The sequence below is a fragment of the Thermothelomyces thermophilus genome, chromosome 5 (assembly GCF_000226095.1).
Source record: "Thermothelomyces thermophilus ATCC 42464 chromosome 5, complete sequence".
NCBI lineage: Eukaryota > Fungi > Ascomycota > Sordariomycetes > Sordariales > Chaetomiaceae > Thermothelomyces > Thermothelomyces thermophilus.
Window position 1 is genome coordinate 3,357,464 of NC_016476.1, and position 21,571 is coordinate 3,379,034.

The 21,571-nt window shown below is 56.1% G+C and overlaps 7 protein-coding genes across 7 annotated transcripts; 5 read left to right on the forward strand and 2 right to left on the reverse strand.

Moving 5' to 3' along the window:
* Positions 1-464: 464 nt before the first annotated feature.
* Positions 465-1,449, reverse strand: MYCTH_2309205 (uncharacterized protein). Its single transcript, XM_003665409.1, has 3 exons — positions 1,346-1,449; positions 1,201-1,279; positions 465-1,147 (listed from the first exon to the last, which is right to left on the reverse strand). The coding sequence occupies exons 1-3, from the start codon at positions 1,367-1,369 to the stop codon at positions 858-860; spliced, it is 393 nt and encodes a 130-aa protein (XP_003665457.1). The 5' UTR covers positions 1,370-1,449; the 3' UTR covers positions 465-857.
* Positions 1,450-1,901: 452 nt separating this feature from the next.
* MYCTH_2309206 (uncharacterized protein) lies at positions 1,902-4,941 on the forward strand. The gene is made up of 2 exons (XM_003665410.1): positions 1,902-2,094; positions 2,152-4,941. Exons 1-2 carry the CDS (start codon positions 2,028-2,030, stop codon positions 4,743-4,745), a joined length of 2,661 nt encoding a protein of 886 aa, XP_003665458.1. The 5' UTR covers positions 1,902-2,027; the 3' UTR covers positions 4,746-4,941.
* Positions 4,942-5,209: 268 nt separating this feature from the next.
* MYCTH_2309210 (uncharacterized protein) lies at positions 5,210-7,684 on the forward strand. Its single transcript, XM_003665411.1, has 6 exons — positions 5,210-5,439; positions 5,501-5,556; positions 5,615-5,694; positions 5,770-6,474; positions 6,551-7,255; positions 7,317-7,684. The coding sequence occupies exons 1-5, from the start codon at positions 5,381-5,383 to the stop codon at positions 7,166-7,168; spliced, it is 1,518 nt and encodes a 505-aa protein (XP_003665459.1). The 5' UTR covers positions 5,210-5,380; the 3' UTR covers positions 7,169-7,255; positions 7,317-7,684.
* Positions 7,685-7,922: 238 nt separating this feature from the next.
* Positions 7,923-10,557, forward strand: MYCTH_2309213 (fatty acid delta-6 desaturase). Its single transcript, XM_003665412.1, has 2 exons — positions 7,923-8,516; positions 8,601-10,557. The coding sequence occupies exons 1-2, from the start codon at positions 8,284-8,286 to the stop codon at positions 10,213-10,215; spliced, it is 1,848 nt and encodes a 615-aa protein (XP_003665460.1). The 5' UTR covers positions 7,923-8,283; the 3' UTR covers positions 10,216-10,557.
* Positions 10,558-12,317: 1,760 nt separating this feature from the next.
* Positions 12,318-13,330, forward strand: MYCTH_2095639 (uncharacterized protein). The gene is made up of 2 exons (XM_003665413.1): positions 12,318-12,630; positions 12,724-13,330. The coding sequence occupies exons 1-2, from the start codon at positions 12,568-12,570 to the stop codon at positions 12,907-12,909; spliced, it is 249 nt and encodes an 82-aa protein (XP_003665461.1). The 5' UTR covers positions 12,318-12,567; the 3' UTR covers positions 12,910-13,330.
* A 2,370-nt stretch (positions 13,331-15,700) lies between these two features.
* Positions 15,701-19,399, forward strand: MYCTH_2309221 (uncharacterized protein). The gene is made up of 9 exons (XM_003665414.1): positions 15,701-15,889; positions 15,971-16,133; positions 16,262-16,429; positions 16,496-17,153; positions 17,214-18,115; positions 18,178-18,296; positions 18,355-18,434; positions 18,494-18,653; positions 18,781-19,399. Exons 1-9 carry the CDS (start codon positions 15,822-15,824, stop codon positions 19,166-19,168), a joined length of 2,706 nt encoding a protein of 901 aa, XP_003665462.1. The 5' UTR covers positions 15,701-15,821; the 3' UTR covers positions 19,169-19,399.
* MYCTH_2309223 (uncharacterized protein) lies at positions 19,400-21,036 on the reverse strand. The gene has a single exon (XM_003665415.1). The coding sequence runs from the start codon at positions 20,695-20,697 to the stop codon at positions 19,630-19,632; it is 1,068 nt and encodes a 355-aa protein (XP_003665463.1). The 5' UTR covers positions 20,698-21,036; the 3' UTR covers positions 19,400-19,629.
* Positions 21,037-21,571: the final 535 nt, after the last annotated feature.

The window sequence follows — 21,571 nt, forward strand, 5'->3', positions numbered from 1 at the left end:
TGGGCACCCGGATACCCTGAGATGATACCCCTGACGATTTGACAGCTTCCTTTGCGACGTCCATCTTGACATGCCGTTGCTGGAAAACGGCGATTGTCAAATACTGGACTTCTATCTATTCTCGGTCCTGCAAATGATTCCGCGCCTCGAGGTTCGGGATGTTGGCGTCTGATGGATGCCGAGGCCTTGAGAGCCTCACGTATTGCTGGCGTTTATTTTTTTCCAGGTAGAAAATGCAGTTTTATCTAGCAGCATGGTTTAGGAGCTGTCGGCCATCCAAAGTTCGAGATCATGTATGTACCGGGAGAACAAATGGAGTGAACTCTAAACAGCCGGTGAGCTATTGCATGCCAGGTATCACGCTCCCAAAGTCTACAGGGTGAGCGCCAGCGAGCCGGAAAGGTCTATCTCAACGACGCCTCTGTCCCGGCTTGCTCCAGGAAGAAGTCAATCATACTCGAGACCGACATAGCGCTCTTTGCCACGTACGGTGCCATCGGTCTTATATAACCTCGATATTTCCAACATTGGCACGGCTGCCCCATAATCTGAACCTACCGGCGCTAGAACTCTGCTTCACAACCCTTGCTCTTGGAACAAACGTTCGGGATTCTGGCAGCGGAAATCGAGAGTCGTCCCATCTACTAGTGAACGGTGACCAACATGAACACTAAACCTCATCTCCATCAAGTCTAGGCGGGGGTCACACCTCCATTCCTGTCGCCGCTACACCCCAAAAGCACCCCGTCCCTTTCCCCCCTCACCCATTCAAGCGCACACGTTTTGCCATGACGGTACGTAGCAAACGCCAAGAGGCCTGAACCTTCAATACTAGGCAAGCCCGTGGAGCATGAATATTAGGTGGCCGTCATGCCCTTCCTCTTCTTCGCCTTTGCCTTTCGCTTGGTACGGTCCCTCGGCTTCAAGGCCGCCATGCCCGCCTTGCAAACCTCAGCATACCGCGAGTAAAACCCCTCTAGCTCGTCCGGCTGCACAACCGTTGACAACTTGACTTTAGCCGCCCTGTCCCCTTTTCCTTTGCCGTTGCTGGCGCGGATGAGGATGGGGAGAGGCTGGGCGGGGTGCAGGTCCGCAAGGGGATTCTCTTCTTGTTCTGAAGGGCTCTTTGACGTCTGGCTGTATGATACTGCCTAGGCGTCAGAAGCTTGGTGGATGATTACGGAGGAAAGCGGTCCTTACGTCGTTTTTGGGTCAAATAAACGGCGCCGTGGCCCTTGGCCTTGCGGGCGTGGAAGATGTCAGCTAATCGGTTGAAGAACTGAAGGGTTGGTTAGCATATGAGTGCATGGGCGATGAAAACACCGTTGGCGGTCATGAAAATTACCTCATCGTGTGTTAAGTGGCCCATCTTGTCGTTAGTTATGTCTTCAATTGTCAATGTTATGATTGATACATGGGGAGTTCGAGTGAAGTAACGTCGCACCCCACCTAGACGGGTAGCTTGCGGGAGAACCCACTAACCACGGGCAACTCCAGGGCGGACAAGCTGTGTATGGGTATCATACATCAGGTACATACAAAATGTAATCCGTACAGGGGCGAAGTACTTCATCCATACCATCCACCAATTTTGCGATTGGCGCGAACTGTTGGTGTCGGGGGGTAAAGTGCTGCAATTTCTGAATGGTTACAATTTCGTAAGCGGATTATTTTTACTTTTAACTCATTTTAAGTGTGTCGAGACAGAGAAACTTGCTCAAATCACTGTGACTGTCTCCTTAGAGTTTGCACTATACATACTTGGAAACGGTACGTAACGCGTACGTGTTACCTTTACGCACGAAGACGAGCGTTCCGTACTGTATGCACCTGGTAGTGTACGCAGTAGGGTGCGGAAATTTCCACGCCAGGCAGGTAAGTCAATCCCCACAGCAAACTATCGATAAGAAAAGTTCAGGCAAGGGACCGATCGATGATTGACCACGAACATGGTCAAGGACACAGTGGTCCGCACCCATATAAATCTCGCTTCTCTGTTCAATACATACAGAGATTGAGTTAAGACAATGCCCCTGCCAGCAATAAAACGACCAACGCTCCCGGCCCACCTCCTAAAGGAGCTCGGTGCCTCAGGTGAGTGAGGCCATCTTGGGCGATACCGTACTGGGCATTATACTCAAACGTCTACAGCTCCGAAACCTGGGCAGAAGCGCGGAGCCCGGAGAGTGAGTGTGACGTCAAGAAAAGAGCGCCGCAAGGCCGAGAGACAGCAATCGCGAGCCCATCGAACTGCAGCTGGCCGAAATCCGCGCCCCGAGCGGGCGGCTTCCAATCGCAGCACCAATGCTTCGCACCGAGCGCAGAATGCCGGAGATGGGAACACAGTTTCTGGCGGCGGGACCCCAAAAGACATCATGAAACAGCGGCGTCCAGACTTAGGGGAGGATGGGGAGGACATTGGAGATACTGACGACTCTCACGACTCTGACGACGATGCCCTTCTTTCTGACGGTTTGCTTGATGAGGGGTCCGAAATTAACGACGAAGATGCGGATGAAACTGGAGACGACGAGTATGAGGAAGATGTCGATGATTTACCGCCACAGCGGAAGCTGTCGAGGGCGGTGAAAGAAAAACTCGCACAAGATGACGCGGAAATTGCGGAGTTGGAAAGAAAGCTTGGCTTGAAGAATCGAAAGACCCTGCCGAAGTCCTTTAAGGAGGACGGCTTGGGAGATCTGCTGGAAGGGCTGAGCAGCGGATTCAGCGAGGAGAAGCAAGAGAAGCGCAAGCGCAAGGCAGAGGCGGATGATTGGTTGGCTCAGAAACGGAGAAAGGCCGAAGCAGCGGCAGCCGCACAAAGCAAACCGCAATCTGACTGGGACGAGGACGAGGACGAGGACGAGGACGAGGAGCAGTTTGACGAATATTCGGATGGCTTGGATGATGAGGGGTTCGAGGACGCTGGTTCCGGCCAGGAAGACCAGGGTGCGAGCGAGGACGATTTTGAAGGCTTCGATTCCGAGAACGAAGAGACCGCAGAGAAGCCAGAGAAACGAGTCCGCGAAAATCCCTATGTCGCGCCGACGACAGGTCAGCCGGTGAAATATGTGCCTCCGTCATTACGCAAAGAATCCGGGTCGGAGACCAAATTGGCTGCGCGAATTCGTCGACAGACTCAAGGCCTTGTCAACAGGATAACAGAGTCCAACCTGCTGACCATTATTACGGAAGTCGAAAAGCTTTACAGAGAGCACCCCCGGCAACACGTCACTTCTTCCCTGGTGGACCTGCTGTTGATTCAGGTGTGCGAACCAACGAGCTTACCAGACACGCTCCTGATTCTCTCTGCCGGCTTCGCCACAGCCGCCTATATGGTACTCGGGACGGACTTCGGGGGACAGCTGATACAGGATATGGTGCAACGTTTCGATAAGTACTACGAGGAGGCTAAGCTGGCTGCTCTGGAGCGACCAGACGTGCCAAAGCAGACGTCGAACCTCATCACTTTCATGTCGGAGCTTTACACTTTCCAGCTCATCGGGCCCAATCTGATCTTCGACTACATTCGGATGCTCCTGGAGAATCTCTCGGAGCTCAATGCTGAGCTGTTGCTCAGGATAGTCCGCATGTGTGGTCCTACACTCCGACAAGACGACCCTATGGCGCTCAAGGATATCGTCTCCCTCATTCCACCAGCGGTGGCGAAAGCGGGTGAGAAGAATCTGACGGTCAGGACGAAGTTCATGATTGATACTATCACCGATTTAAAGAACAACAAGATGAAAGCTGGAGTGGGCGCGTCGGCGGTTATCTCGGAGCATATCACGCGGATGAAGAAGCTACTTGGCCAGCTTAAATCGAGAAAGGTCAAGACCACCGAGCCTATGCGGGTGGGTCTCAAGGATATCCGCGATGCTGATACCAAGGGCAAATGGTGGCTTGTCGGCGCTAGCTGGGCTGGCCGGTCGGGGGACCCGAAAGCCGAACAGAAGGCCAGGAACGTGGAGGAAGGCGATAGCGAGGACGATAGCGTCCTTCTCGACGACGTTGAGCAAGGCCCAGATCTGGGTGAGCTAGCCAGGGAGCAGGGCATGAACACCGAGGTGCGACGTGCCATATTCGTCTCCATCATGTCAGCCCTGGATTACCAGGACGCTTACTTCCGCATTCTCAAATTACGGCTTAACAAGGAGCGCCAGCGCGAGATCCCGAACGTCATCATCCGGTGTGTTGGTGCAGAGCAGCACTATAACCCTTACTACACTCTGGTCGCCAAGCGCCTCTGCGCGGAGCAGCGCGAGGTCAGGTGGGCGTTCCAAGCCAGCCTCTGGAAGATGTTTGGCAGGATGGGGGAGACCGGCTTTGGAGACGACGAAGCAGAAGACGAGGAGGACGACGAGCTTATGGATTTGAGGCGCATTGTAAACACGGCCAAAATGTTTGGTGCCCTCATCTCCGGCAGCAGTCTTGGGGTGACTGTGCTAAAACGCCTCAACCTTCTCTACCTTCAGAAGAAGACGCGCGACTTTGTCGAGATTATGCTCGTCAATGTGCTTCTCGAGTGCCAGACCAGCGATAACCCCGGGGAAACCATCGCGAAAGTGTTTGGCGGGGTTCAGGCGACTCCTGACCTGGCCAGAGGGCTGCTGTACTTTTTCAAGAAGGTCGTTCGAAAGTCTGATCTGGCTGGCGGCAAGAAGAATACGAAACTCTTAAAGGAAGCCTGCAAGATGGCAGAGGCGGTCGTTCAGGCGGCACTGGCCAGCGGCGAGGACCAATAAGCTCTCTGAGTTGTTAGGATGAAGGGGTCTTCCTTCAGTGTTTGAATCCGCTGTTTTTGGGTGTCCGTCTACAGTACAGTACATACATGACGGTTTCACATATTCAAGATACCCATATACTCGGTTGTCACTCGGTGTGCTGGTTTTCACATTGGGCTCTTGTGTCACTACAATTAGTCAAATATATGCTTTTCCGCAGTAGAACTATCGAGGTGCTTCGTTGCGGGTGTCTGAGGATTCAAGTTGCCCGGAAATTTGCCAAGACCTGAATGTAGAAGTGCGGGATTTGGCGGCTTAACCCGGAGCTGGACGCTGCCAATGAATGGTAGATCGCTCGGGAACGAGAAATTTAGCGAAGTAACAGCGAGCAAGCAACCCTGGGCCAATCCCAGGCCGACGCTGGGCCCGGCCATGCCTGGGAAAGCTCATCCGACAGGCGGGCGGCCGGACGGATTGAATGGGGACATTTTTTCGACGCTGGACGCAGCTCCTCTGATCCCCAACAAACTTTACGTGACGCACCTGCCATCACATATCTCGTTCCCGACCTGCACATCTTTGTCGTGGAACGTTTTTGCGTGCCTTTTAAAGTCTTGGATTTCTTTCTGATTGTCGGTCGAGTGCACACATTTAAAATGCTGTCGCAGAGATTAATAGGCCGCACTGCGGTCAAGTCCGCGTTCAAACCGTCAGGGTACGACTTCGGCTCCATCAGCGCGGAAAAATGACTCTCGTTACTGACTCTGTTGCCGAAGGCTGCCATCCATTGTTGGCGCGTCAAGGTGGAGGCGGACATATGCCACCGAGGCTGGTTAGTAGTCGCGAAAGATGACGGACATGGGCCTTTGGTGGCTGACTGTGTGTTACAGAAACGAGGGATCTCGTCATCATCGGCGGCGGCGTCGCCGGCTACGTCGCCGCCATCAAAGCTGGCCAGGAGGGCATGAAGGTAAAAGAGCCTAGCCCGTGACGTTTTAAGTTATCGACTCTCGCCAATGGCTGACCTTGTCTTGCAAACAACCAGGTTACATGTATTGAGAAGCGCGGGACCCTCGGCGGTACCTGCCTCAACGTGGGCTGCATCCCATCAAAATCGCTCCTTAACAATTCGCACTTGTACCACCAGATTCTCCACGACTCGAAGCATCGCGGCATCGAGGTCGGCGACGTCAAGCTCAACCTGAAGCAGCTGATGAAGGCGAAGGAGCAGTCAGTCGCAGGCCTGACCAAGGGTGTCGAGTTCCTGTTCAAGAAGAACGGCGTCGAGTACCTGAAGGGTACGGGGTCGTTCCAGGATGAGCACACGATCAAGGTTCAGCTCAACGATGGCGGCGAGACGAGCGTGACGGGCAAAAACATTCTTATCGCGACCGGTAGCGAGGCTACCCCCTTCCCCGGCCTCGAGATTGACGAGAAGAGGGTGATTACCAGCACCGGTGCCATTGCCCTTGAGGAGGTTCCCAAGAAGTTGGCGGTCATTGGCGGCGGCATCATTGGTCTCGAGATGGCGTCTGTGTGGTCTCGCCTCGGATCTGAGGTCACCGTGGTTGAGTTCCTCGATCAGATTGGCGGTCCCGGCATGGACTCCGAGATTGCGAAGAGCATCCAGAAGATCCTGAAGAAGCAGGGTATCAACTTCAAGACGGGCACCAAGGTTGTCAGTGGCGACAAGAGCAGCGAAGGCGTTAAGCTGAACATCGACTCAGCCAAGGGTGGCAAGCCGGAGACGGTGGGTTTGGATGCGCGCCCCTTCTCGTGACGGGGATTTTTTTGGGGGGGAATCCTGCTGATGTTCGTTATCATAGCTCGACGCTGACGTTGTCCTGGTCGCGATCGGCCGTCGCCCGTATACCCAAGGGCTTGGCTTGGAGAACATTGGCCTTGAGCTCGACGAGCGCGGCCGTGTGATCATCGACTCGGAGTACCGCACCAAGATCCCACACATCCGCTGCGTCGGCGACGTCACCTTCGGCCCCATGCTCGCGCACAAGGCTGAAGAGGAAGCTGTTGCTGCCGTCGAGTACATCAAGAAGGGCTACGGCCACGTCAACTACGGCTGCATCCCATCCGTCATGTACACCTTCCCCGAGGTCGCGTGGGTTGGCCAGTCGGAGCAAGACCTCAAGAAGGCGGGCGTCAACTACCGCGTCGGTACCTTCCCCTTCAGTGCCAACTCGCGCGCCAAGACCAACCTGGACACGGAAGGCATGGTCAAGATGCTTGCCGATGCTGAGACGGACCGGCTGCTTGGCATCCATATCATCGGCCCCAATGCCGGCGAGATGATTGCCGAAGGTACGCTGGCGCTCGAGTACGGCGCGTCGAGCGAGGATATCGCGCGCACTTGCCACGCGCACCCCACCCTCGCCGAGGCTTTCAAGGAGGCGGCCATGGCGACGTACTCAAAGCCGATCCATTTCTAAGCTGAGTGGGCTGCTTTGGAGGTATGAGGCATGGCGTTTTCTTGAATCCCCTGTACTTTAGCTTGTTCTCGGTTCAAGGCATCATAGGTAAACGAATCTCGTCAAACCACAGGCAGTGAATGCTGGAAGCTTAATCTACCTGGAATAGGCCGAACAGCGCTTGCCTTTTGCCCTTGCCTTGCCTCATCTTACGTTCTGGTATGGAGATGGTTTTATATATATATGGGTGGACGGAAACGAGTCGAGACATGTAGAATTTTCGTTAAGATGATAGAGATTTTTGGTTATTCTACGCGAAATACCAGGTGTCGGTACTGGGTCTTGGTCCAGCGGTGATTTTCGGGAGCGCTCCAGCAAGGAACGACTTCTGAATCGCAATCGTACGGTTCGTTTGTACAACCGAGCAGGGCGAAGTAGTCCACATCAACACTGCGTGTCAGCCGGAGCCAAGGGTCAAGAAAGCCGTCCCCCTACACTATAGTCCGTAGTGTACCCTACAACCCCCTCCCCCCCCCCCAAAAAAAAAAAGGTGTTCTCTCCCATCCCATCTTTCATGTGTACGCAGTGGCGAGTTGAAGTGTGTATATCGTATTCAGCACATGTACTTTGGATGGACGAAGTACGCGTATGTACGAAGCACACAGAGCTCGGTTGTGGTTGGCGGTGGAGTTGTCGATCGTACCACCAGGCAGGGTTCTCCTCCCGGTTGTGGGTCAACAGCGACCGCTGCGGCACGCTTGGCAAGTTTCAAGGGCGATGGCCTACGCCGTATGGTGCTCGCTCATTTCAGAGCGTTTGCTTGGCTCCGCAAAACAACATGACACGGTGTATTCCGAAAGTACGTTTGGTTGATCCGAATTGCCAGGAACGACCGTCTTGAGTAAGGAGCTGGAAATTGGAGCGGCCGCCAGAAAGCCGAAGCTCAAACGGCTACACAGTACTTACTCTGTACCCAGCCCAGATTCGTTCGGCGTGCTCGGCTTTGTTTCCATCCGCCGTGACGAACGGGGCGGTCGCAGCGCTCTCTCTTCCCCTTCGGGACCCAATCGCTCTCGACTTTCAAACTTCTCGAATTGCTCATATCGGCCTGTGTCGAGGCGTGCAATAGTCACCAAATGGCTGGTTCCGGAGCTTCTCCGGCGGTGCCGGGAGCTCCGCATCAGGGTGAGAAGCGCTCATACCCGGTGTTAACACGCCGGGAGATTGAAGCACAGATTGCCGAGGGGAGGTGCATCTTCATCCTGGACCAGTATGTGATCAAGGCAGACGCCTGGCTCAAGTATCACCCGGGAGGGGAAAAGGCCATCATGCACGTGGTGGGCAAGGATGCCACGGATGAGGTGAACGGGTGAGTGGTTTGCTCCCGAGACCCCCCGTGCATCCACGCGGTCGAAGCCCAGCCCGGTAGGGTGCTGACCCGACATGCACGCAGCCTACATTCGCCCGAGGCCCGCCGCATGATGGACAAGTACCGCATCGGCAGGATCGAGGGCCGTTGGAAGAACTTCCTCCCGCCGATCCAGGGCGGCAAGTTCAGACCCAGGATTAATGACGGGGAAGAGGAGCAAGAAGAAGAGTACGATGGCAGCCTCGTCATTCAACAGCAGCAGCAACAACAACGACAACGACAACAAAAACGACAAGAGCTAACCCCGCGGGACGGCACGTCGTCTTCGACCTCGCCGTCCTCGTCGAGCAGTGCTAGCTCTCGCTCGCCCTCGCCGACCTTCGACAGCGAGGAAGCCGCGCCCGGCCTTGGCCTTCGCAGGCGCAAGCCGGAACTTTCGAGGTCAGACTCGGTAACGTCCCTGTCGTCCGTCGACGATGACGGCGAGGAAGGCGAGGCCGCCGCGCCGAAATCTGTGGATGGCATGGCGCATCTGGATGCTCTCACCCGGAAGGAGATCAAGCTTGACCTGGCCAAGTACCCATCGGTCGAGCCTGAGACGCAGGACGCCATTGTGGAAAAATACCGGCGCCTGCACGAGCGCATCAAGGCCGAAGGCCTCTACGAATGCAACTACCGAGCCTACGCGATCGAGGCGTCGCGGTACACGCTCCTGTTCGGCCTCATGCTGGTCTGCCTGCGGTGGAAGTGGTACGTGGCCAGCGCCTTCTTCTGCGGCTGTTTCTGGCACCAGCTGGTCTTCACGGCGCACGACGCGGGTCACATGGGCATCACGCACAACTTCCAGGTCGACACGGTGATCGGCATCCTCGTCGCCGACTTCCTCGGCGGCCTCTCGCTCGGCTGGTGGAAGCACAACCACAACGTGCACCACATCGTCACCAACGCGCCCGAGCACGACCCGGACATCGAGCACCTGCCCTTCCTGGCCGTCTCGCACCGCTTCCTGGGCTCGCTGCGGTCGACCTACTACGAGCACGTCATGCACTACGACGCCGTCGCCAAGGTCATGATCTCCCTCCAGCACCGCCTCTACTACGTCATCCTGCTCTTTGGCCGCTTCAACCTCTACCGCCTCTCGTGGATGCACCTGCTGGCCGGCAAGGGCCCGCGCAAGGGACCGGCGGCCTGGCACCGCTGGCTCGAGCTGGCCGGGCAGGTCTTCTTCTGGGCCTGGTACGGCTACGGGATCGTCTACCGCAGCATCGACACCAACTGGCACCGCTTCCTGTTTGTGCTGGTCAGCCACTGGGTGACGACGCCGGTCCACGTCCAGATCACCCTGTCGCACTTTGCCATGAGCACGGCCGACCTGGGCGCGACCGAGTCGTTCCCGCAAAAGATGCTGCGCACCACCATGGACGTCGACTGTCCCGCCTGGCTCGACTTCTTCCACGGGGGCCTGCAGTTCCAGGCCATCCACCACCTCTTCCCCCGCATCCCGAGGCACAACCTGCGGAGGACCCAGAAGCTGGTGCAGGAGTTCTGCGACGAGGTCGGCATCCCCTACGCGCTCTATGGCTTCGTGGACGGGAACAAGCACGTCATCGGCCGCCTGGCCCATGTCGCCAGGCAGGCCGCCATCCTGTCCAAGTGTCAGAGCGTGTTGGCTTCGGGCGAGCTGGGCCATCATCACTGAGGTGTTATTGTTTTTTTTTTTTTTTTTTCCAAAGTCAAGACAATGTTATGTTCAAGAGGGGAGTTGAATGGGAGGAGGTGAGGAGGGAAAAGAAGGGAAGGGAAGGTGAAAGGAAACGAAGAAGGAGAAGGGGAAGGGGAAGGGAAGTCAAATGGCAGCTTAGGTTTTGTACTCTTTTTCTGCGGGATCGGGCACGTAACTAATTTAATGTATGGGTGAAAATAAAGTAGGTAATTGATATTGCGTTTCAACATTGACCTGCCGTCGTCTCTCTGTTCACAATGTCCCATTCTGCCTCATCTGGAGCCTGAATCACGCGGGTAGAACTGTTTTTGGGCTCACGTCCTTTGTCTTTTATTTATTTAATTATATATTTATTTATTCATTTATTTGTATCACCATTATTTTGGATGTATGCGCTTGCGCTGTTTGCCTGGCTGGTTTGCTACGTCGCTGTCGAAAGAGAGACAACATGGAAGTCGTCGTTCCAACCCATCAGTGCTATTCTGTCGCCGCGAAGGCAGGAGGCCAAAGTCCTGTTCCCGCCTGACCGGTACATGTTTGGAACTCATGAAGCCGACGGGTGAGGCACCCGGACCTGTGTTACGTATCTCTCTCTCACACACTCTCTCTTTTCTCTCTCTGTGGGTGTGTTTGTGAGAGTGTGTGAATGTTGCGTGTGAAAGGTACCCGTTCCCGACTGGCACGACCTCTGGCGGGAACCTGCAGGTGTGCCGAGACCCTGGATCATGTCCCGTCGTTGTCGCGTGCAGCGTGCCTCGCCGACCGGTGGATGGTCGGGTCCTGCGATCTGTGAACCCATGACTCTCCTGACCCGTTGTCTAAGTCCTGGACTTGCCACTCAGCGTTTGCTTGGAAGATGACTCAAACAGGGGCCATCGAGCTGGTGTATGTTAGATTTATTTATGGAGGCTTGCGGTGGAGAGATTGAGGGGGCACTTAGTGAATTCTGTGCAAAGTTCCCCCTCCACTAACCCTACTTCCCCTTACGCTCCTCCGCCTTGCCGGGAGATTGAGTTGCCATAAAGACGTTGTTTTGTACGTGAATAGTTGCACGATACAATCCAAGCGGCTACGGGGTTCCTGGCCCCAGTCTGCGCCTGACGGTACGGCATGTACTGTACGACGCCGATCTGTGTTTGCACCCTTGGTCCGTCGGCAACAGAAGCGGCCAACTACAGATGGACCCGGTCAGGTGTTTGCCAGCACTAGAAAGCGGCTTCATCGTGGACGAGGCTTGAGCCAGAGTACTCAACTACTCGGTAACTTCTTCCTCCCTTTACTATACTCCGGAAACCCCATCTGCGGTTGACCTTGGAGAGGGCCCATGGACGAACGCAAGGACTGATCGACGGCAGCATTTCTTTTCCTTTAACTACTAGCCAAAGTTACGTCCCTGAGTCAGTACGCTACGCTGGTTGATGAGTAGTTCCCATCTGCTTATGTGCCCACGGTGGGTTTTGGCACACTCTATTAATAAAAAAGCAGTAACAAATCCTGGCGAACGGAGTGAGGATCTGAGCCAACGTGCTTTCAATTCTCCCACCCTCTCACTTTTAAGCTCTCAACAGAGGAGTTGCACCGGGTGTTTGTGCAGGGATATCCTCTCCCAAGCCTTCGAACGAGGGTACACAGATTAAATGTGACCGTTCTTGCATAAGAGGACAGGTAGGTGAGACGGAAGGGAGAGATGCCACCGGAGAGGAGAAGAGAGGGGGAGGGGGAGGTAAGGGGTTAGAGGGGGAAGGATGGTGGTGGTTTGATTTTGGTGATGAGTAAACCCGTCAGAGTAGTCCACTCCGAGCGTGGACAGACGCTAGCAGCCGTGGGTTGGCTGGAGCTGCGTGCAGCAACACGGCCTTCCACATTCACATCCAGTGGTCATTGCCCTGGTGTCATTTTGCGTACCCGCCCATTCCTGTTTCGTCCTGGAGGCATGGCCTGTGGTTGGCCCCCCAACAGGTTCCCTTCCCGTAACGGGCGTTTGCCGCGGGTGTAAAGGGGGGGAAGAGGAGGCCAGGGAAGTCCTTAAGAGCTCAGGAGAAGAACACCGTGGCAGTGGCCATCTGTGAGGTGAGGAGGCGGGCAGACAGACGTATATATGGCCCTCGTCCTCAACGTGTTGGCGTACGGTTCCCATCTTGCCGGCACACCCTGCTTCCGACGAAGGCGAATGAGCGAACAACAAATCGGCCGGCATCCTCCCTCTTCTTGTTCTTCACTCACTGTCTGAGCCACACAAAGCTCCCTTTTGTGCTCGAATTCATTTCCACCTCCTCCTTTCGAGCCAAGGAACGCCCTTTTCGAGGTATCAAATTTCTTTCAACGGCAATGGGAAAGAGTAAGATGGATGATGCCGCTGCCCAGCGGATTTGCCGGGCTCGCGGCGAAAAGGTATGTTGTTTCCCTCCTACCCTTTAGGGTCCGAATGACCCGGACTCTCTCGCACTGGCATCTTCCCACGCTCACACCAGCTCCGTTTCGTAGGACGGCTTCTCCAAGCGTGCGGCGGAGGCGGCTCGGAGGAATGGGCAGAATAGTCACACCGGTCCGCGTGACTTGTCTTTCTCCTCCTCCTCCTCCTCCTCCATAGGCGGCGGCAGCAGCAGCAGCAGTAGTAGCAGTGGAGGCGAGGGTAAGATTGGTCAGAAGGGTGGCTGGGGCAAGAAGTGAGCGGCGTCGACAGTGACGGAGTGAGACATGCTCACGCATAAACGCCTGAGAGAGACGTTATTGGCGTTGACGGGTGTGGGGGCCGACGAGGGGGACGCCTTACCTGGAGACGGAGGTCGGTCCTCCTCAATCATCTCTAGTTATAGTTATAGGATGGCACTGCCGACATGCCTGCGCTCCTTTCTTTTTCCCTGTTGTTACTTCTCATTCTTATCGTTATCTTTACGCTTCCTTCAGTTGTTTCCTTTGCCGAGGGAATGAGGGCTGGGCTAACGGGGGGGAAGGGGCTAGCGTCTTGTCTCCCCTGGGGCCTTGATGAGTTCGAGTTTGGCAGTTGGACCAGAATCTTGCATTGTTGGGCAAGCGGCTCTGGTTTCTGAAGTACCATTGTTGTGTGATGAAACCCATTGTACACTCCCTCTTCTCGCCCCCGCCGTCTCGAGTTGTGTGATATCCTCGCACAGACTGTACCAGGCGCTACTGGGAAGCCAAGAACACCTCGTCAGCAGCAGGTCCGCGGCGACAGCTTATGTGAGGCGTTGAGATACCCCTTATTTATGCGCCGTGTCCTTGGGGGATGCGGAGCACCAGCGAGTCGATGCTTGATGTGGCCTGCATAGATCGCCACGAGATCCTACCGGCCAAGGAAAGATTGGGCTCGAGCCAGGGGCCGGCGATCTCGAGTGCAGAACCCATCAATGGTGAAACTGGCGGCGCCGGCGCCGGCAGCCGTATGGCCATCCCAATGTTTAGTCATACACAACACTGGAGGACCTGGAAGCGATACTGATTGGTGCAAAAGTCGCCAAGGCAACTAATTTTTGGCAGCTCAGCAGGACAGGGATCATCACTCCTCAGGAGGACTTGCAGGCGGCGGCGATGTGTCCTATTCAGCACCGGGTACGTGGGGGGAAATGCCAGCCCGGGTCCAGCTGTGTAAGGAGCTGGAATAAGTTTTACCCCGTTACTCCCATTGTACACAAGGCGTATGCAGCACATAAGTTTCGAGGGAATTGCTCGACGCCCTGCTGCGTGAGGCGATCTTCAAGAGCCGAGGCCGCCCAACATACATACCGGTTAGGGTACTCGGGATGCTGATCATCTCAGAACCCGCCAACAAGATCTGTCCGTAATCAAGAGCTTCCATGGCTCGGTCTTCAACCGCTGTAGTCTAGCAGGGTCCCGATCTGTTGCGGGAAGTATCCCCGAGCGGTATCCGGACGTAAGCCTGTGTAGCAGGGAACAATGCGAGAATGGTTCCTCCGCATGCGAGCGCCCCAACCTTGACGGAGCGTACATACATACAGAACATGTACGCTGTAGTCCGTACATGTATCACTTTATATATGTACGTATGGCGAAGTTCCTTGGCGCGAGGTGACGATCTGGCATCTTGCGGAAGCGGCGTTCTCTCGGCCCGTTACCGATCCGAAAGGCATCGGCGATGCACAGAAGATCAGGTATCCTAGACTGCCCATGTCGGTCAGGATCGCCACGGGCCTGCGGAAGTACGCGACACCGGTCCTCTCCACGGAGGCGAGAAGTGGTGGTGTAGTGCAGTGTAGTGTATGTACGAGTGTAATGTACGCACATACATACATAACTCCCCTTAGGAAGTATACGAAGTCCTGTGTGCGAACGGCCAAGCGTCCATTGTCTGAGGCACCAACTGCTCGACGAGACCGGGGAAAGCGGGCCGGGGATGGACTGCACCTTAGTGTACACTAGGTGTATCGTGGCCGACAGGGTGAGGTGGGGACAGTCGAATCGAGGGTTCGATCTCTCCTGGCCTCGTATCCGCAGCAAATTCCTGGTTTCCGAGTAGGACGCAAAGAAATATGTTCTGGAACGAAGAGCATCGGTCGTTGCTACACATGTGGCTCGACGTCGATGTGGGTTGAGCGCAGGTAAACATGGCTTAGATAGGCAGACATCATTAGTGCTGGTTGCAAACCACGCTAAATAATGTGTGCATTTCGGGGTGTAGGAGTTCTTTTTCTTTCATTGCAGGTCGAAGATCGATAAAGTTTATAAAGTTGCAGGTGGGGTGGTGAAAGTCACCGGGAGATCGAACCAGTGCAGGGGTCATCCGCCCCAGATCTAGTGTGCGAAGTGCAGGAGGTACGCAGTAATCCGTATGCATGTTTGTATGCACGTACATACGTACGGAGTATAGTACATTCATACATACATAAATATGTATTTACCTAGGTAGGTAAGCACATACATTGCTTACCTATTTGTAGGTGCCTGAAGTGAGAAGGAGGTCTTTCACGTGCTTTCCATTCCAGAAGTACTGCACCTGATCATTGTTCCCTGCCATAGGAACCTTACATAGTAATTGTTGACGAGGCGTTCGATGGGGTCCGGCTGTTCTGGATTAACAAGGTACGGAGTCTCCCCACTGCATACGGAATGCTTCGTCGTGCAACACGCACCGGCCATGCCCCACTCCGCCCACCGTGGCCCACCGACTACTACGTAGTGTAGAGCTCCTTACGGGTGCCCCACAACGGTCGTGAGCTTGGCCCTGCAATGGACCCCATGATATCCGACGACCACACTGCCCCTCGTCAATGCTCGTCACCGTCTTGGGACTCTTTCATCGCGCGACATCCGCTTGACCGCAGCCGGGACCCTCTGTGGATGGGGGTCATGTTGCTGCTTTGATTGCACGTTCAACCAGCTGTCTACGACAAGCGACCAGGCTAGCCCCGCATCAGGCCGCGAGAGCGAGACGCAAGCTACCGAGCCAACCCCTCCTTGTCCTCTGGTGCTCGGCCCTCAACGGCGAGCATTTGACACCGCATCATCGATCCACCGACTGATCAGGTAGCTTCACCACTTACCTTGTTGGCCTGCCCAGCAGCATGTTCGGCAAGTTCCGGCATTCCATCTGAAGGATCATAGCCATGGATCCAGCCGTTCAACGTGCCTTGAACGACAAGCTGTATGACAAGCGCAAGGTTGGCGCTCTTGAGTGCGTACTCCTGCATCTGACTCCGTTTCTTTCCTTACCCCTTTTGTCGCCCTCTTCTGACTCGGCTTTTCCCTGGATTAGGCTGGAGCGCTTCATCCGCGAGCTCGTCGCCCGGAAGGACTACGTCAAGGTCGAGACCGTACTGAATCAGCTCTGCGACGACTTTGCCTATGCAGTCCACCAACCTCACGCACGGAATGGAGGGTTGATAGGTCTGGCCGCTGCCGCCATTGCTTTGGGACCGGTACGTCAAGCCTTGACACAGGCTCCCCTTTCCCAAGTCACCAGCCTCTCCGTATTAGTGACTGGTCCCGATACTGGTTGGTGCCCTTGCTTACACCCCGCCTCCTTGTTTTATTGTGTTACTTCCAGGAGCTTCCAAGATACCTCGAAGTAATTGTACCGCCGGTCCTCGCCTGCTTCACCGACCAAGATGCACGAGTCCGATATTACGCCTGCGAGGCCATGTACAACATTGCCAAGGTCGCAAAGGGCGAGATCTTGATCTACTTTAACCACATCTTTGACGCCCTCTGCAAGGTAAGGCGCCCTACCTGCAACTTGCCCGCTGCCGCAACATCTAACCACTCTTGCTTCAACATCTAGCTGGGCGCTGACTCTGAGCTATCTGTCAAAAATGGAGCGGAATTGCTCGACCGCCTAATCAAAGACATTGTCTCAGAGTCCGCTGCTACATATGTTTCCGTGTTGGAGCAGCCGCCCGCATACGACGAGGACTCCAAGGATGCGCCTGCCGACTCGGTCGAGCTACCGACCGCATTCTCCCTCAAGCGCTTTATCCCGCTGCTCAGGGACCGCATTTACGCCCTCAACCCCTTTACGAGGACTTTCTTGGTTGGCTGGATCACCCTGCTCGACTCCATACCCGACTTGGAGCTCGTCACCTACCTTCCCGACTTCCTCGGTGGGCTCTTGCGCTTCTTAAGTGACTCCAACCGGGACGTTCACGTCGCCACCCAAGGCTGTCTGGACAAGTTCCTCAACGAGATCAAACGGATCGCCCATGTCAAGAAGGGAATCGTCGAGAGCAAGAAGTCCAAAGAGGGGAAGCGCAAACGGGTCGACTCGATCGACAGCGAGAGCGTACACCCACAGCTCGAGGAGGGTGAAGACCTGGATTCCGAGACTGCAGCTGACGACGACGATCTCGAGAGTGAAGACGACTGGGTTCCCGGTCAGGATGTCCAGATCAATTACAAGGCGATTCTGGAGATTTTGACCGCCACCATCGATTCGCCGTTAGGTAAGTAAGGTTTCTGTGCCCGTCTGGTTCCTTGAGCGGCTTCGCTGATCGACACTGCAGAAGAGGACGGCCTGTTGGAGTCTCTTAGGTGGATTGTCGAGTTTCTCGACATATGTCCGGAGGAAGTGCTCCCATTCACGCCCAAGATACTGGCTCACCTCCTGCCGGCCATGGCTAGCGGCGTCGAGTCGATTCGCCAGGCGGCCGCGAGGGTGAACACATCGTTGCTGGACTACGTTGTGTCGCTATCTGACGAGGCAGACGTGCCCCCGCCATCACGGATACCCGGCCCTCTGTCGCCGCCAGGTGATCGGCAAGACGGCACTACAAGCGCGCGTGCTTCTCTATCTGGCTCCGGCTCAAGAGAGGAGGTGTCAAGTCCCACGCCCGCGCAAGCAAGGGCGGCGTCAGGGACACTAACCCCGAGCGTCCCATCAGCTCAGCCTCAGCCGCAGCCGGATCTCGACTACGCCGCTGCGGTTAACTCGCTCACGCTCCTGTTTCTCAACGACCACGAGGCTACGCGTGTTGCGGCATTAACTTGGCTGATCATGCTCCACCGTAAGGCGCCGAGGAAAGTGCTCGCCTTCAATGACGGGACATTTCCGGCGCTGCTCAAGACCTTGTCAGACCCTGCCGAGGCCGTGGTCACCAAGGACCTGCAACTTCTCTCCCAAATCTCGAGGAACAGCGAGGATGATTACTTCACGAATTTTATGGTCAGCCTCCTGCAGCTCTTTTCGACGGACAGGAAGCTCCTAGAAACGCGGGGGAACCTTATCATTCGTCAGCTCTGCACAAGCCTTAGTGCCGAACGTATCTACCGCACCCTGGCTGACTGCATCGAGAAGGAAGAGGATGTTGAGTTTGCTAGCATCATGGTCCAAAACCTTAATAACAATCTGATTACAGCACCCGAGCTTGCAGAGTTGAGGAAGCGGCTGCGGAATCTTGAGACCAAGGTAAGGCGCTATCCAAACACGTTTGATCAACCTTTGGCTTTGATGTGGGCTGACCGGTACAGGACGGACAAACGTTCTTCGTGGCTTTGTTCCGGTCGTGGTGCCACAATGCCGTCGCCACCTTCTCGCTGTGCTTGCTCGCACAGGCATATGAGCAGGCATACAACCTGCTGCAGATATTGTTCGTCCCCTTGTCCACACCGTGGTCCGCCCAGATGCGCTAATGCTTCTCCTTCAAGTGCGGAGTTGGAGATGACTGTGAATATCCTGATTCAGATCGATAAGCTTGTGCAGCTCCTTGAGTCGCCCGTCTTCACATGTACCGTCTCCTGATGCCCTCTCATGGCAAGACCCGATTTGCTGATCTCGAATTCGCAGATCTGAGACTCCAACTCCTTGAGCCCGAGCGATACCCGTATCTGTACAAATGCCTATACGGCCTCCTGATGCTACTGCCGCAATCATCCGCCTTTGCCGCCCTCAAAAACCGTCTAAATAGCGTCAGCTCGATTGGGTACCTGCATATCTCTCCGAGACCGTACGTGTCAATAGCCTCCCCCCCCCCCCCCCCAAAAAAAAACGGTTCCTTTCTTTCCTACTCTCTGAGTTGATTACCTTTCTTCGTTTCTTCATTACGATGTTACGGATGACTCACACGTCGGCAGGAACGCTACGACTCCCAATGTGTCCACCTTTGACCGTCCTAACCGCCTCAAGGGCCGAGAAGAAGGCATCATCCGCTGGGGCGAACTTCTTGAGAAATTTCGCTCCGTACAGGAGCGCGCTCGCAGGCTGCAGCGCACGGGCGGGGGCAGAGATGCAGATGATCCTGCTGGTGGCGACCTGCGGATCGGAGACGGCCTGACCGGGGACAAGGGACAGGGGCTTGAGGGCGTGGGAGGTGCCCCCGGGAGGGCAACGAGAGGGTCGGTGCCCGTCGCCAAGGAAGCGCCGCCTGCGAAGCCCGAACCGGTGCCGAAGCCCCGGTCGGGGCTAGGCAGGCAGTTTGGGCGTCTGGGAGGGGCCGTGTCTGGGCGAGGCAAGCGCGCCTAGTTCCCCTTTGCTCTGCTTCTGGTTCTCGTGTCTCTTTGAAGCGTTGATCTTCGCAATCATGTCCATGCCGACTCATTTTTCTTTGCTCTCTAACGGCGTCTTTTTCCGGCTCTAGAACGACACGGTCAGCATCGGAAGCGTATCGGTGGCGTACTGATGGAGTGCGACGACAATACCCCATCGGGAAGTGAAACGGAGCGGGCGGACAGGATGATTAGCCGGGGAAGGGGCGTTAGGGCTGGGGTGCATGCTTCATCATCGTCCCCGTCTCTTACTACAAGTACCCTAGACTAATATAGAACGGTAGTGTACTGTACGTACAAGCCTGAATCATGAAATAGTTGTACCATCTTCGTAGTATCTGGTTGGTTTTTTTTTCCCCGCAACCAACCTAGCCATTTATTACTCTCCTTAAGCTCGTTGGCAACCTTGCTCCAGCCTTTAACCATTCTTTTCACCTCCTATCTCCTCGGTTTCCTCGGCGTCTCCCTCTCCACCAAACCCTCAAACACCTCGTCTCTCCTCGCCTCCAGCCGCCGCAACTCTTCCCTCAGCCCCTCCAGCTCTCGCCTCGCCAGCTCCGTGTCATGCGGCAGGCCGGCGAACGCCCGCACCTGTGCGTCCAGCTCCTCCTTGAGCGACAGCAGCGCCAGGTAGGCTTCCTCCTCCTCACGCACCTGGGCGAGGCTGGGCGACGGGGCGACACCCCCTTGAGAGCGCGCCAGCGCCGCGGCCTTGTCGCGGAGGGCGGGGATCTGGGACGAGAGGGACTTGATCTGGCGCTGGAGGGCGAGGTTCTGGAGGGCGAGCGTCGGCGGCGGGTGGTAACCTGCCCCGCGCGCTGCCGTAGTGCTGCCGGTGGTGGTGGTGGCGGCGGCGGGATCGGCTGCGTCCCCGTCGCCGTTGCCGTCGCCGTCGCCGTCGTCATCGTCGGGATGGTGATGGCCGGGCGACGGCGGACGGAGCTCGGCGGCGAGCTGAGATGTGGCGGCGGCTTCCCGGGCAATGTGGGCCGTGAGGGTGCGGATGCGGGAAATGGTTTGCTCGAGAGTGGCGGCGCTGGCGGAGAGGGAGATGAGTTCGGCGCCGAGGGAGGAGGGGGAGGGGAGGGGGTCGCCGGTCTGGAGGGCGAGGGCGGCTAGGGCGGTGAGCGCTGTCTGGCCCTCGCGCGGGAGGGAGGCCTCGAGAGCGGTGAGAATGGCCTCGCGGGCGGATTGGAGGGTGGCGGCTGCAGATTGGTTCGCCTCCGCTTGGGTTTGCTGCTGCCGCTCGTGGGCTCGCAGTTGGTCGAGGGTCTCAGCCTCGAGACGGGCTATGAGAGCGCGCTCCTCGTCAGCTGCTTCATTGGCAGATGCGAGGGCCATCAAGGCGCGCAGCGTGTCGGCATTGCGCTCAAATGGTGGAGGGCTGCTGCCGGGGAACTTGCGTTGCAGCCAGCTGTCGACGTAGGACCAGTCTTTTGCAGCCGAGGCGGCAGCGCGGGCAACAGAGGGCGAAAATATGGCTGCGCTGGGCGGTAGGTGTGCCATTTCAGATGTATCGCACTCCCCACAGGAGAGAGGCAAGATGTTGTTGTACTGTACAGGTACTGCGTATCGAAGCAAGGGCGAGTTGACCGCTCTAACTTCCAATCTGCGCGTGGCGCGGAAGGTGCTTGGGGAGGTGCTTCGGGTGTGCTCTAGACGCCCAACTGCGGAACAGAAATCGAGTTGGAGGGAAATTGATGCTCTTGTGTCCTCCTGGTGAGTTCGTTTTGATGTGAGTGGTCTCGGCACATCTGGAAATTTAGTCTGTGTCTGCGTCGTCCCGCACCGGGGGGACTCAAGTCCATCGGATGCAGTGTGAATGGTGTGTAAGTTGAAACCCTTCTCGATCCGAACGCCCCACTGGATGAAGCGGCATGCACTCACATGCGCAGGGGTTAGGTAGATGCCAAGACTCTTCGACGTCACTCATGCGAGCTTGTGATTGGCAAAGTCGATTCAGAGTAAACAAACCCTGGCCAGGGTGTTTAGAACTCGTCTCTCATTCCGTCCAGACGCGACTTCCCCACACTATATTTCGCCCTCGATATCCTAACATCTTTGCCCAACAGTACCCAAGAGCATTGCAGCTTGTGTTGAATTTGCTAGGCTGCGCCAGCGGCGGATTATTGCTGCAGCTTGGAGACGCCAACTTACCAGGTCTTGATCTTCACGCGTCCCGCGACGTCTGATCCGCGATGGTGCAACCAGGCGTCGACGGTCTTGACACGCCGCGCACCCACGTGGGCGACGCGACATATCTCAGTCGCCAACCCGATTTTGACATTTCTCAAGAATTATCCTTCCAGTCGCCCTCAAAAGACGCGAATCTTCTCCAACAGCTCCGCAATGGCTCCCGACCGAACCTCCGCACCCCGCG